Below are 15,193 nucleotides of genomic sequence, written 5' to 3' on the forward strand. Positions count from 1 at the left end.
CCCCTGCCCCCATCCGCTGGCAGGTCAGCAGGGCTAGAGTGATGTCCTGTGGCCCCTCGGGCAGCCTCTCTGACCTGGGTGCGGGGAGTTCACTCGCGCCCTGCACATGGCTGACCGGGGTTTGATCTCCCGCACCCCAAAGGGCTCCCCCAAGCCTTGCCATGAGTGATCCCAGAGTACAGAGCCGGGAGCAAGTCCTGAGCACTCATAGGTGTGCCCCCTCCCCCCTCCACACACAAAATAAAGAGTCAGGCTGCTCAGTGAAAAGATGAAAAGGTGAAAAGAGAACTTTCACTCTCCGAGGGTTCCAGTTAGAAGCTGACAGACCCTGTTCTTCCTCCTCCCTGTGCTGGGTCCCTATGCAAAGCCTGGAACAGAGACAGGTTTGGGTGTTTGGTTTGGTTTTGGCCTGCCCCGCAGGGATTCGGATGATTGTTTTGCAGGTTTTGCAAATGCCTCCCCATTGTACTATCTCTCTGGCCCGAAGGCGTTAGAGCCCTCTGTGAACTTCCAGCTTCCTGGCTGAGCCTGAAAATGCACTTGAACATGTTACCTGAGGCTGCAGTTGCAAACGGAGAGGTGGAAGGGTCTGTTTTCCTTTCCGTGGGCACAGTTGGCCTCGGGGCCCAGATTTTATTTCCCCAGACACAGCTTTCAGCCCTGAGAGGAAGGGCCTCTGGGACAGAAGCGTTTCAAAGATTGCTGGGGAGATGGAATATTCCAGAATGCACCTGAAAGCACGTAGTTGTGCCTGTGTGTGTGTGTGTGTGTGTGTGTGTGTGTGTGTGTGTGTGTGTGTGTTGGAGCCATACTCAGCGGTGCTGGGGGCTACCCTGGCACAGTGCTTGGAGGGTCACTCCCTGCTGTGCTCTGGGCACCCTGCGCTATTGGACCTGGGCCAGCTGCCGTGGAGCCTGCGCTCGGCCCACTGAGGTGCCTTCAGCCGCCCCCCTCCCCGTTCCCCCCAGGCCCTGCCGCCATTGGGAGGGGTGAGACGTACCCAGCATCGTCCAGCCCAGAGGCAAGAGCAGAGGGAAGCACGGTGGGGTGGGGCCGGGCCAGAGTGTGAAGGGGGATCCCACCGGGGTACTGGGATTCTGTTTCAGAGGTGACTTGGTCACTTTGCATTCCCTTGGGGGCTGGGAGGATGCAGGGGGGAGGGGCGGGGGGTTGGCAAGGGAGAGGCCTCGAGCCCCAGGAGCTGAGAAGGCAGGAAGCCGGGATCCTAGCGAGTGAAAAACCCCAGAAAGTGCTCAGCGGATGATGAGGATGAGGTGGTGAGCCCCACGCGCCATGGGGCTCCACACTCAGGCCTGCTGCTCCCCGGGGGCCGGGTTAGCCCCAGAGCTCTGGGGGCGGGGTGGGCGGCTGGTCCGGGCCCATTGCGGCCCCGCTGAGGGGCATGGCACTGGGGACCCCAGACGGCAGAGTGGCTGGGACCAGGCCCAGGGCACAAACTGGGCATGGGACGGTGGCTGGGACCAGGCCCAGCCGGGCATCGGATTTGCGGCCCACACTTGCCAGGCAGATGGCTCCTGGTCCCGGACTCATCCCCCAGTGCTTGCTCCTAGAAGAAACAGTAGGAGCCCAGTGGAAGGATAAAGCAGCCTCTGGCTGTTGGGGGAGCGTGGTGCGTGCGTGCGTGCGTGCGTGTGTGTGTGTGTGTGTGTGTGTGTGTGAGCCTCTTGGCATTGCTGGGGTGTGTGTGTGTGTGTGTGTGTGTGTGGTGTGTGTATGAGCCTCTTGGCATTGCTGGTGTGTGTGTGTGTGTGTGTGTGTGTGCGCGCCTCTTGGCATTGCTGGTGTGTGTGTGTGTGTGTGTGTGGTGTGTGTGTGTGTGTGAGCCTCTTGGCATTGCTGGTGTGTGTGTGTGTGTGTGTGTGTGTGTGTGTGTGGTGTGTGTGTGAGCCTCTTGGCATTGCTGGTGTGTGTGTGTGTGTGCGTGAGTGTGCGTGTGTGTGTGTGTCTGTCTGTCTGTCTATCTGTCTGCCCTTTTACACCCCAGAGCCCCCTGTCTGTGCTGGTGCCCCGGCTCTCAGCAGGACCCCCACCCCTTCTCTCTCCTGCAGTACATCTTTGCCGACGCTTACGCGCAGTACCTCTGGGTGACGTTCGACTTCTGCCGCACCATCCAAGGCTTCTCCATCCCCTTCCGGGCCGCCGACCTGCTGCTACACAGCAAAGCCTCCAACCTGCTTCTGGGCTACGACAGGTCCCACCCCAACAAGCAGGCGAGTGAGCGCGGGGGTCCCACCCCGTGTTTTCTCCTCTGCCCCCATGGGCAAGCTGGGAGTAACCCCTCAGACATCGACACGGAACAGGACAGGTGTCGGGGCGGGGGTGGGGATGGACCCAGTAGGCAAACCCTAGGCCCCGCCCAGCTGGCCTGGCCGCTCTGTTCTCAGGGCCGGCCTCCTTCACGACCCCGTCTCGGGGCTGCCCGGGCGTATGCTCACGAGTCCGTCTCTTCTGTTTGTGCTCTTGCAGCTCTGGAAGTCGGATGACTTCGGCCAGACGTGGGTCATGATCCAGGAGCACGTCAAGTCTTTCTCTTGGTGAGTCCTGCCTCTGCCATGTCCACTGCCTCACCGCCCCCCCCACACACAGCTGGCGACTTCATGGGCTCCCCCATCCCCCACCCTGCCCCCCATCTGCTCTTGCCCCCGGCAGCACACAGTTTAGAAAACAGGTGTTTTGTTTCGGGGCCACTCCTGGCGGTGTTTGTGGGGCTCTGCACTCAGGGATCACACCTGGCGGGGTGTGGAGGACCATCTGGGATGCCGGGGATTGACCCTGGGCAGATGCACGAAAGGCAAGTGCCCTCCCTGCGCTGTGCTATCGCTCCGGCTCTCTTTTCTTCTCTCTCTTGCTTTCCGTCTGCTGTGGTGGGGACTAGTGCTCCAAAGAAGAGGCCTTTGCAGGAACTTGACGTCAGAAGGATGGAACCGGAGAGTGTTAGCGCAGGCGAGGGGGACTGATCCGCCCTGGGGCCAGCGCTGCCCCCTGGCTGTGCCGCCCTTCCCCTGGTCCTGCCAGTCACGTTTCCCGCCTGCTGGCCGGGCTGCCCCGCCCTCAGTTCTTGTGTCAGGACACCCAGCTTGGGTCTGGGGGATCACTACCAGCCCGGAGCCTCACCCCGAGTTTCTTTGCCCCTGTCTGTCGACGGCTTCCCGTGCAGAAAAGCCTTTGTAGTTGCGTCCACGGGGCCCAAGCAACAGGGCGCTGTTCAGCACGGAACCCTGCCAGATAGACAGACAAAACGGAAAGACAGACAGGCAAGATGACGCCTTCCAGGGCGTCTGTCCTCTCTTGAGGCCGCCCAGCCCAGCGCAGTCCGAGAACAAGACACTACAGTGGGCCAGACCCCCGTCCACTCCACCCGCTGCGCTTGAAACTTGGGGAGAAAGGGAGAAGAGGCTTGGAGCCGGGCGCGGCAGAGAAGCCTGGGGAGTGTTTCGGGGGCGGGGCGGGGCAGGGGACCGTGCAGTGGAGACCCAGGGTCAGGGCGCGCTGGCTGTGCATTGGGCACCCGGTGGGGGCCAAGCTCAGAGGGCAGCGAGCAGCCGCCTGTGTGTTTGCGGGAAAGCACTTGTGGGAGATGAGTGCGTGGGTCGGCCGGATGGATCCACGGGGGCTGGTTGGAGAGACAGAGAGGCCAGTGCCCGCCCCCTACCCAGAAACTTGACAGCACAGAAACCCTTCCCCCCTTCCCACGGCTCCTCTGAGCCTCCTGACTCGACGTGGAACCATGCCGGGCACCACTGGCCGCATTTGTTGGGGAACAGTTTTCCCCCAGCAGTGCCCGGATACGTTGTGCGCCGGACCCGGGCAGACGTGGGGCGCAGGATGACGGGCGCGCGGAGACACGCCCCCTGGCAGCAGCTGATGGCTGCTCACCTTACTGCAAGATGCACACTTGTTTTATAGAGGGTCTCGGTTCTCAAGAAAGCCCTGTCGCATGACGTTCAGCATTATGGGCCTGTCGCCTCTCCAGCTCTGCTCTGCCCCGGTTCAGTCCCCATCGAGGCTGGACGCTGCAGTTAGGATGACTTGCCAAGCACACGTGACGGTTTCTGTGTCCAGGGCTCATGGGACCAGGAGGTCGAGTGAGGCTCAAGGTCGAACACCTGGTGTTGGCTGACAGCTTGTTCTTGCCAACTTCGCCCAGATCCTCCTCCTTGCAAAGGCCTTGCTTCAGGGCCGCCTTGCTAGCTCGGGTCTTATTTGCACCAGTGTCTGTCACCAGGCTCCACGAGCGTTTTCCTTTCCTTTCCTTTCTCTTAAGCCAACCTAGTTTACCTTGGGGGTCTTTGGAAATACCGGTCACAACATCAGACACAAATGGCCATTCTTGGGGCCAGGGCGATAGTGCCAGGAGTACTAGTAGTACCCCGATAGTACAGCGGGGAGGGCGTTTGCCTTGCACGTGGCCAATCTGGGCCGATCCCCAGCATCCCATAGGGCCCCCCAAGGAGTAATTCCTGAGTGCAGAGCCAGGAGTCGCCCCTGAGCATCGCCGAGTGTGACCCACAAAGCCTGAGCACAGGTGGGGGAACTGGAGGGTGTTCCCGGAGGTTCTGTCCCCGTTGAGTGCCTGCGTGAGCCCCCAGTGGTGAATTGTGGAAATAATATCTGCTGTCCCCCTCTCTCCCCTCCGCAGGGGCGTCGATCCCTACGACAAGCCCAACACCATCTACATTGAACGGCACGAGCCCTCGGGCTTCTCCACCGTGTTCCGCAGTTCCGACTTCTTCCAGTCCCGCGAGAACCAGGAGGTGGTCCTGGAGGAAGTGAGAGACTTCGAGATCCGGGACAAGTACCTGTTCGCCACCACGGCCGTGGTGAGTCGCAGGTGCTAGGAGGGCTTACCCTCCTCGAGCTCTGCGGCACTGCCGTCTGACACCGAGATGGGCCTTCTCTCTGGGAGCACGCTACACACACACCCCCAGCTGTACAAGCCAGTTGCCCCTCTTGCTCTCCAGCGCCCCCTGGGGGTGGTGTTGCCCACTGGGAAACCAGCCTGTGTCATTCCCACCAGCCGTGGGTTCGGGTACAGTTTCTGCTTGCTGAGACGTGGTGTCTCATTACGGTTCTGTTTTTGTGTTTTTTTGTTTGTTTGTTTGTCTTGGAGGCCACACCCTGCGATGCTCAGAGCTGACTCCTGGCTCTGTGCTCAGGGATCACTCCTGGTCGCCTCTGGGGACCGTTTGGGATGCTGAAGATCAAACCTGGGTCGGCCACGTGCTAGGCCAAGTGCCTTAGCTACTACACCATCATCGGGTTTTTTTTTGTTTGTTTGTTTTTGCTTTTTGGGTCACACCCGGCAATGCACAGGGGTTCCTCCTGGCTCTGCACTCAGGAATTACTCCTGGCGGTGCTCAGGGACCATATGGGATGCTGGGAATTGAACCCGGGTCAGCTGCGTGCAAGGCAAACGCCCTACCTGCTATCCCTCCAGCCCCACCATCATCGTTTTTATTTGTTTCCCAAGGGCGTGTCCAGCATCTACTGGCCCCTGGTTTGTCTCCAAGACAAACAAAACCAGGGTCTGTTGGCTTTTCTGGGCCAGTTTTAGCTGGACTGTCTTTTTATGTCTAATACATGGCCAGTACTCACTCTAATGTTAGGGCTTGTCTCTTTACTTCCTGGATGGTGTCCGGTTCAACCCAGAAGCCTCTTACATTTTGATCAAGTCCAATTTATCTCATTTTCCCCTTCGTTGGGGATGCCAAGAAGCCAGAGAGATTTACTCCTGAGCTCTGAGCATCAGGCCCGGGGCTTCATTTGCGATCACAGTTGGGCTCTGCTGTGAGGCAGACGTCTGACTTCATTCCTCCACTCACGGTTACTCGGTGGTCCCGGGAGCACTTGTTGGAAAGACTGTTCCTCGTGGACCACCTCACACCTTGTGAATATCAACTCACCGTAAACATAAGGGGCTTCGCCTGGTACTTTCGCAGGACCCTCAGTGATTTCAGCTGGGGTTTCTTCTCTGTAAGATGCAGTGTGATGTGCGCTGCGTGTAGGGCTCTAGGCTCTACCAATATTATTGTTAATATTACTGTAATTTTTTTTGGGGGGGTTGGGCCACTCCTGGAGATGCTCAGAGGTGACTCCTGGCTCTGCACTCAGGAATCACTCTAGGCGGTGCTCGGGACACTGTGTGGGATGCCGGGGATAGAACCTGGGTGGGCCTTGTGCAAGGCAAACACCCTACTGCTGTCCTATCACTCTGGCTCTACTGTGATTTTCTGGTGATGCTGGCGATAGAATCCAGGGCCTCTCAGATACGTGACAAAAATAGCTCTACTACTGAATCACACCGTGACCCTAGAAAAGATGTTCTTTTTATTTTTGGGGTCACACCCTGCAGTGCTTAAGGATCACTCCTGGCAGAGCTCAGGGGACTCTGTGGGGTACCAGAGGATCCAACCCAGGTTGAGTTCATACAAGGCATCATGACCCCTGTACTAGCTCTCCGGCCCCAGAAAATATATTATTGCAAAAACCTTCATAAGAAGTATAACAGGCTGGAGCAATAGCACAGCGGATAGGGCGTTTGCCTTACACGTAGCCGACCCAGGTTTGATTCCTCCATACCTCTCGGAGAGCCCGGCAAGCTACAAGAGTATCCCACCCACCCGTACAGCAGATCCTGGCAAGCTACCTGTGGCGTATTCGATATGCCAAAAACAGTAACAATAAGTCTCACAATGGAGACGTTACTGGTGCCCGCTTGAGCAAATCGATGAGCAAAGGGATGACAGTGAAGTAGAACATGTAGAAAATAGAATGGATGAAAATATCACCAACTATCAGTGCAAATTTGACGATCCCTGTACCCCAAGGTATTTTGTTTGCACGGGTGTGTGGGGGTCTCTGGCCTCCATCTCCCCCCCATCCAGTGCTCTGGCCTCACCCCCTGCTGCTCGTCCCCTCTCTGCAGGTGCCCCGCTGCCTCCCTTCCCTCCCTGGCCCGGCCTTTCCCGTCAGACTTAGTCCTTCCCCCACTGACGTAGCGTGATGTCCACGGAGGGGTTTGGGGCCTTGTAGACACAATCCCAGGAGAAGCTAGTGAAGGTGGACACCACACGCCAGGGCCTTTGCCCACACCCTCTCCTTCCCGGGGGCTCCGAGGCTGTGGCCGCCCTGCTGCCCCTCGGCCTTGTGTTGGGTGGCATCCCTGAGCACTGTTGTTGATTTTTCTCCCCTCTCTTGGCAGAACCTTCTGGGCAGCGAGCAGCAGTCTTCTGTCCAGCTCTGGGTTTCCTTCGGCCGGAAGCCCATGCGAGCAGCCCAGTTTGTCACCAAACATCCTATTACTGTGAGTGCGGGGGGGCCTGGGGCCGGTGTTTGGCAGGTGGCCCCCGGGCTCTGGAGGGTGCCTCTGCCCTGTCTGGGTTCACCTCCTGTCCTCACTGCTGGGCGTGAAACTGCCCGGGAGTGCCCCTGGGCTCCCCGTGTAAGGGCTGGGCAGATACCGGGGCTCAGGTGCCTGCAGTAAGGAGCGGGAGGTGAGGGGTCCCAGCGCCGGGCCGGGGCCGAAGCAGGTGCTACGACATCCCGCCATCTAGAAACAGGAGGGAGAGCCTGAGCAGGCGGGTGGGCGGGCAGGCCTGGGCAGGCGGTCCTGTCCTGACCTGTGACCGGGGCACTGACGGTGTCATTGAAGTCACAGCTGCATAGCCACCTCCCGGAGGGATAGGGTGGAGGGCGAGTGTGAGCCCGGCATGGCAGCTGGTGGCCACTGGGGGGTGCTGCCTGCCCCGTGCCCCTGTGTGCTTTCCTCACCTCTGTGCTTGGCGGCCGGGGGGTGGGGGGGGGGGAAAGAGAGGCAGTGCCGGGAAGGAGAGCAGCGTCAGGGGCCCTAGCACTGGAGCACTAGGCATGTCCCCCCTGGCCCGCTGTGGGGCCGCCTCAGAGGGGGGCTTCTGGTGGGTGTGAGGGAAGCCGGGCGCTCTTGGGGGTCCTGACGGGGGCGGCCGTCGCCTGGCCTTTGGGGCCCGCAGGAGTATTACATCGCCGACGCGTCGGAGGACCAAGTGTTCGTGTGCGTCAGCCACAGCAACAACCGCACCAACCTGTACATCTCCGAGGCCGAGGGCCTGCGCTTCTCCCTGTCCCTGGAGAATGTTCTCTACTACAGCCCCGGCGGGGCGGGGAGCGACACCCTGGTCAGGTAGGGGCCCCCGCCCCCCACAGCCCCGATTCCCGCCCTCCGCTCCGAGGGGAGACCACCCAGAGGGAGGAGACTGGGCAAGGGGACGGGAAGGGAAGGGGAGCAAACTGTGACAGGCAGGGGGCCACGGGGGAGGCCCGGGGTGGGCCGGGGCCAGGCCCAGCCCCGAGGGAGGCTTGGGAATCTGCGGCTCCAGCCCGAGAAGGACAGGAGTGACACAGTGGTGTTGGCTGGAGGGAGAGGAGAGCCTTGCACACGTCCATCTCCGGCGCCACCTGGGGACTGCCTGGAACTCCCGGGCCTGACCCCTGAGCACTGCTGGAGGGTAGCCTCAACCTCCCGACTCTAACCAAGAGAGAAAAAAAAAGTCGCATTTTCTGGTACACAGAAAACCCGCCCAGCTCAGCTCAGGGTCTGTTTGCGCCCCCCGCACCTCAGGTACTTTGCCAACGAGCCGTTCGCTGACTTCCACCGGGTGGAGGGGCTGCAGGGGGTCTACATCGCCACCCTCATCAACGGCTCCATGAACGAGGAGAACATGAGGTCCGTCATCACCTTCGACAAAGGGGGCACCTGGGAGTTCCTGCGGGCTCCGGCCTTCACGGGCTACGGGGAGAAAATCGACTGCGAGGTACGGCTGCCGCGGCCCGCGCTGGGGCCGGCCGGGGGCCGTGGACGGTGGGCAGCGTCGTCCCCTCCCCGCTTTCAGGGCCACAGGCTCCAGAACTGCGGCATGTGGACTGGGGGAGGGAGGGCATGAGTGACTGGGGGTCTTGTCCATCCCTCGAGGAGGCCCGAGACGTGGCACAGGCATCCTCTGTGCGTCCCTGTGCTGACCAGCAAGGCCGTCTGCCTCCGGAGCCTTGGTTTCTTTCTCACCAGATTCCGTAACTCCCCGTTGGGTCTTTCCAAGCAGGCCCGTGAGGTCCGTTTGTTTCTCGTTGGCTCCACGAAGTCCCAGGGGAGTCCCCGCCCACGGTGTCCCGTCCCGAGAGGGGACGCCGGGTTATGACTGCTTTCTTTCTTTGTTTTTTTTTTTTCTTTTTGGGTCCCACCCAGCGATGCTCAGGGGTTACTCCTGGCTCTGCACGCAGGAATTACTCCCGGCGATGCTTGGGGGACCACAAGGGATGCTGGGGATTGAACCTGGGTCTCCCGTGTGCAAGGCAGACGCCCTCCCTGCTCTGCTATCGCTCCGGCCCCGTGACTGCTTTGTTTCTGCGCAGTTATTTCTGGGGGAATCACCTCGGGAGGCGGTTTCCTCTGTCTCTCTTCCACGGGAGACACTGACGTGGCCTGGCAGGGAGCTGGTGGTCTTGGGGCCCGAACTGGTTCTTGGCGGCTGCAATCCCCCCCCGCCCACCATCCCCGGGCGCCTCACCACTGTGGCCTCACCCCGCCTTGGGGGCTGTCCCGGTGCCGACACGCCGGGTCTGTGTCCGCAGCTCGCCGAAGGCTGCTCCCTCCACCTGGCCCAGCGCCTCAGCCAGCTGCTGAACCTGCAGCTCCGCAGGATGCCCATCCTGTCCAAGGAGTCGGCGCCCGGCCTCATCATCGCCACCGGTCAGTCCCGGGCTCACGCGCCGCCCCCGGGCCCCCGGTCTCCGGCTGGCAGTGACTTGAGGTTGCAGTGAAATGCCGTTCTCCCGCCGTATCTTAGGTTCGGTGGGGAAGAGCCTGGCCAGCAAGACCAACGTGTACATCTCCAGCAGCGCCGGGGCCCGGTGGCAAGAGGTGAGGACCCGCCAGCACCCACGGGGTGAGGGGTGCCCGGCGCCACGCCGGACAGCCAGCCGTCCTGCCGTTTCATAGCTTGTCACGTGGGCGCCCGATGTTGCTCCCAGTGCCACTCTGAACAAAAGCAGATCTTTGTTCTTCCTTTGCTCCTTCCTTCCTTCCTCCCTCCCTCCCTCCCTCCTTCCTTCCTTCCTTCCTTCCTTCCTTCCTTCCTTCCTTCCTTCCTTCCTTCCTTCCTCCCTCCCTCCCTCCCTCCTTCCTTCCTCCCTCCCTCCCTCCCTCCTTCCTTCCTTCCTTCCTTCCTTCCTTCCTTCCTTCCTTCCTTCCTTCCTTCCTTCCTTCCTTCCCTCCCTCCCTCCCTCCCTCCCTCCCTCCCTCCCTCCTTTCTCCTTCTTTCCTTCCTTCCTTCCTTCCTTCCTTCCTTCCTTCCTTCCTTCCTTCCTTCCTTCCTTCCTTCCTTCCTTCCTTCCTTCCTTCCTTCCTTCCTTCCTTCCCCCTTTGGGTCACACCCGGCGATGCTCAGGGGTAACTCCTGTCTCTGCACTCAGGAATTACTCCTGGCGGTGCTCGGGGGACTGTATGGGGATGCTGGGGATCGAACCCGGGTTGACCACGTGCAAGGCAGACGCCCTCCCCACTGTGCTATTGCTCCAGCCCCTCTTCCTTTGCTTCTGAGTGCCGTGGTGCCACTCCTGGCATATCTGGGTGGGGGACACAGTGCATGAGTGTTGTCTTCCTGGGGGTCCCTCTCCAAGAGCGACTGTTCTGAGTTGGGGGCGCGTCTATGTTTTCCCTGTTGCTCTGTGCTGTGTCCTCGAAAAGCGTGTCCGTCCCCCGGTCACAGACACCACCCCACACACCTCCTCTGATGCGCTCTATACTTTGGGCCCGTGTTTAGATTCATGTTCTGCTCTGAGTCCCCTTTTTCTGTCGCTGTCAGGGTCAGGCTGACACCCCTGCATCTCACGGGGCCACACACGCAGCTGTGCTGAGTAGGGCCAGGGCTGCCCAGGGGTCCCGGCAGTGCCTGGGATCGAACTTGACGTCCAGCAGCCCTTTGCATGGGCTCCATCCACTTGTCCTGTTTCCAAGTGCCGTAGCCCCGGGACTATGTCTATTTATTCATCTGAGTTACTGGATGTGTTGGTCTGAGTTGGTAGGAGGCGTTTTCTTGCTGCTTTCTAAGTGACGGGCGGATCCGCGGTGGGAACCCATTTCCGTGCTCACTGACCCTCAGTGTTTAATTTTCTCTCCATTGTTGTGGGCTTGTTAGTGGCTGGACAATGGGATGGATCTTCCCAAGGAACTTGCCTTTGGCTCTGACTTTCCCCTGGTGCCTTGTTTTCTGTCTGGTTGGTTTCTGCTCTTTGGCATCAGACGTGCTGTGAGATCTACTCTTTAGCTTCGCACATTAGCGGCTGTAGCTCCTTTGCCCAGAAAAACATGGAAAGCTTTATGTTTTCCTCAGCGCGCTGCTTTAACTGAGATGTCGTTTACCCTTGTTGTGGTTCTGTTCAGAACACTTAGAGACGCCCCCTTTGAAAACCGAGATGTTGTTCGCCCCTGGAAAGGTGCGGTTTTCAGTCTGTTACAGGAGATGCCCGTGCGGCAGCCCGGTCTTATTCCAGAACCTTCTCACCCCAGAATGTCCCTTTGGGATTTGCTCTGTCGGTGCTCCTCCCTTTTCCTGGAGCAGGTCCAGCTCCCTGAGCTCTGGGGCTGCCCAAGCCCTGGCCGCAGGGGCCCCGCTTCCCCGTCCCCGATGACAGCTGCCTGGGTGCTCTGGCTTCCTGGCACGTGTGTGCAGGGTGTCGGGGAGGAGGGGGACTGACCGCCAGGCCCCGGGTGCTGTGGCCTGGAGGAAGAGGGGAGGGGGGTGTTCTGGATGGAGATGCTGTGGTCCAGTGGCTGGCGCTGCTGCTGCCGCAGGGGCACAGGGCTCCTTCCCTGTCACCGCGAGTGTGTGTGTGTTACACGGGTCCTTCCCTGTCACCGTGTGTATGGTACACAGTTCCTTTTCGGTCACTGTGTGTGTGGGGGGGAGGGGGTACATGGTTCCTTCTCTGTTGTGTGTGTATCTGTATGTATGTGTATGTGTTACACAGTTTCTTTCTGTCACTGTGTGTGTATGTGTGTGGTACACGGTTCCTTCCCTGTCACTATGTGTGTGTGGAGTACATGGTTCCTTCCGTGTCACCGTGTGTGTGTGTGTGTGTGTGTGTGTGTGTGTGTGTGTGTGTGGTGTACACAGTTCCTTCCCTGTCACTATGTGTGTGTGTGTAGGGGGTGTACACAGTTCCTTCTCTGTTGTGTATGTGGTGTGTCTGTATGTATGTGTATGTGTGTTACACAGTTCCTTCCCTCACTATGTGTGTGTGTGTGGGGAGCGGGCCTTCCCTGCCACTGTTGTGTGTGTGTGTGGGGGGGGGTACATGGTTCCTTTCGTGTCACAGTGTGTGTGTATGTGTGTGGTGTACACGGTTCCTTCCTTGTCACTATATGTGTGTGTGTGTGTGTGTGTGTGGTACATGGTTCCTCTGTATCACTGTGTGTGTGTGTGTAGGGCGCACAGTTGCTGTCCTGGCAGTAGCTTCATCCCTGCCTCCTCCTCCCCAGGCACTCCCTGGGCCCCACTACTACACTTGGGGCGACCACGGCGGCATCATCATGGCCATTGCGCAGGGCACGGAGACCAACGAGCTGAAGTAAGTGTCGGTGACGCCTGTGCTGTGGGCTGCACTCGGGATCTGAAGTGCGTCCTCACTCGGCAGGGTTGGTAACCTCAGGGGTCACGGTCAGGCTTTGCCCGTGAAGTGGGCATGGGGCCCTGCAGTGAAGTGGAGGCGTTGCTGTGAGGAGCGGCCCCGGCTGGGGCAGCCGAGTGAGCGGTGTCCGAGCAGCCGCAGAGCCTGAGCAGTGGGGTGGGTGGAGGGGGAGCCGGGAACTGGCTAGACGCTTTGATGGGCCTCAATTTGGGTTGGCGGGAGTTGGGGGGGGGTCACAGCAGGAGGGGCGCTTGCCCTGACACCCAGATGGCCCCTGCGCCCTGCCTGGAGTGACCCCTGAGTGCAGAGCAGGCCCTGAGCCCGCCAGCCCCACACACCAGCACCTCCGTGGCCGGCTGTGCTCTGCTGTCGACGGGAGGAAACGGGTCCTTGGGATGGGCCACCCGCGGAGTCTGGCGGGGCGGGCGGGGCCTCCCGGCTGCACGCCCCCCTCTGGAGGCTTGAGCCAGTGGCAGCTGCCTGTGTGGCGCCGCTCACATTGGCGTGCCCAGCTGGCGCCCGGCCACGCCGAGCAGGACGCCAGTCCTCTGACACCATCTGTTGGTGCCCGCGCTGCCCGGGACACGGCCGCCGAGCAGGGGGAGGCGTGCCAGGGAGAACCAGCAGCGCCCAGGCCCCGCCCCTCTCCTGCGTGCCTCCGTCTGGGTACGCCCCACGCCCCGGGGGCCTCTGCATGCGAATCCCAGTCAAGATCACATCAGCTGGCATGTCACACAACTTCCCGGGCAGCTGCCTGTCACCATGCCTGTCCGGGCTTGCTCCCACCCGTATGGTCAGCACCTGGCACGCCCTCTGCCAGCAGCCCCCGGGGGTAGGTGGTTTGTTCTCCCTGGACTCTGCTCTGAGCTGCCACCATCTCTTCAACCATGAGGAGGGGAGCAGACTGACATGCAGGTGGTTCCTCTTCAGGCTCTTTCTATCTGTACACATATGTACATACATGTATACACATGCAGACATGTACATACATGTGCACACACGCATATGTGCACACGTGTGAGTATGCATGTGTGTATTGTGTACATTCATGTACTTAGCGCACATACTCATACATGTACACATGTATATAGACACACATATGTACACATGCACACGTGAACCCTCGCATGCATATGTGTATAGGTGCATATATTTGTACATGTGTGTACATGCACACATCCCTGCACACATGCACACACAGACACTTGCATGCACTCACATGTACACGCACACATTTGCACACACTTGTGCTCACACATGCAGACACATCACCCTCACGCACGTATATGCACACACGTACACATTGTGTACACACATACATACATGCACATGTACACATAAACATAAGCATATGCACTTGCTTGCACACACACACGTGCTCCTGTGAGTTCCCCTCACACCCCTCACTCAGCACCTGCCTCACTAATTCAGCTTCCATCATACACTGACCGCCATTTTGTCGCTTTTGTCCGTCACTGTTTCATTATGGCCTCAATCCTCGCAATCCTCGGCTGGTTTGCGAGGTCACAGGAGGCCAGAATCTCTGTGCAGGCAATTAGGAGCTGTCAGGCCGCTGAGTAACTGGGCCACGCTCAGTCTCCTCAGGCCACCCCTGCGTGCTCGCTTCTGTAACAGGAAGGGCTGCTGGCTCCAGGGAGCTGATGAGTGCTGGGGCTCAGACATCGAGTGGGGGTGCCCGGGAGACCCCAGACTCTCCTTGGGGTCCCGGCCGGACACGAGGGGTCATTTCCCGGGGGCACACCAGCCTTCCCGAGCGCCCACACGGTTGCAGAGGCGGGCGCGTTCCAGGGTTGCCGCCGTCCAGGTCTCTCCGGTCGGCTTGGGAAGCGGCGGGCCGAGGCCAGGGACAGGCCTGTTTCTCATGGACGTTTGTCTTTGTGGTTTGGGGGCCACACCCAGCCATGTTCAGGGCTGACTCCTGGCCTGCACTCAGGGATCACTCCTGGTGGGGACAATATGGGGCGCAGGGGATGGAACCTGGGTTGGCCCGTGCAAGGCCGGCGCCCTGCCCACTGTGCTCTCTCTCTGGCCCTCCTGAGGAGAGCTTCCTCAGGAGGACGGCCGAGTAGAGCAACGTCAGCAGCGCCTCTAGCACTGCGGGGGCTGTGTGTGTGTGTGTGTGTGTGTGTGTGTGTGTGTGTGTGTGTGTGTGTGTTGGGGGGGGCGCGGTGTCACTGCTCCAGTCAGGGGCAGGCGGTGGATTCTGGTTTGTCCGGCTCACATCATGCCCGGCAGCTCTCACCAGAATCACTGTTTGCTTCTCACCCGTTGCTGGTAGTGTGACCGCACCTCTCTGGCAGTTCTGAAATAGCCTGGTTCCCTAAATGTGGGGACCGTGCCTGGGGCCCTGGGGCCCGGCCCCCATCACGCCTCAGTGTCATTCACTTCTTCCTGGCAGCTGCCTCCGGGAGCTTTGGGAGAGCAGTGGCATTGATTCGTTTTCAGAAGTTCTGAGTTCGAGGAGCTCATAATGCATAGAATTAACAAGGCA

The 15,193-nt window shown here is 59.9% G+C and overlaps 1 protein-coding gene across 1 annotated transcript in view; it reads left to right on the forward strand.

The window, feature by feature from the left end:
• The window catches only part of SORL1 (sortilin related receptor 1), a 75,296-nt gene that overhangs the window by 19,220 nt on the left and 40,883 nt on the right, over positions 1–15,193 (forward strand). Inside the window, exons 4-12 of the mRNA XM_055130405.1 lie at positions 2,070–2,231; positions 2,488–2,555; positions 4,661–4,841; positions 7,223–7,324; positions 8,010–8,179; positions 8,618–8,810; positions 9,625–9,742; positions 9,840–9,913; positions 12,533–12,621. Of these exons, the coding sequence (XP_054986380.1) occupies positions 2,070–2,231; positions 2,488–2,555; positions 4,661–4,841; positions 7,223–7,324; positions 8,010–8,179; positions 8,618–8,810; positions 9,625–9,742; positions 9,840–9,913; positions 12,533–12,621 (1,157 nt within the window). The remainder of the gene's footprint in view (positions 1–2,069; positions 2,232–2,487; positions 2,556–4,660; positions 4,842–7,222; positions 7,325–8,009; positions 8,180–8,617; positions 8,811–9,624; positions 9,743–9,839; positions 9,914–12,532; positions 12,622–15,193) is intronic.

Source organism: Sorex araneus, chromosome 3, assembly GCF_027595985.1.
Source record: "Sorex araneus isolate mSorAra2 chromosome 3, mSorAra2.pri, whole genome shotgun sequence".
Lineage (NCBI taxonomy): Eukaryota > Metazoa > Chordata > Mammalia > Eulipotyphla > Soricidae > Sorex > Sorex araneus.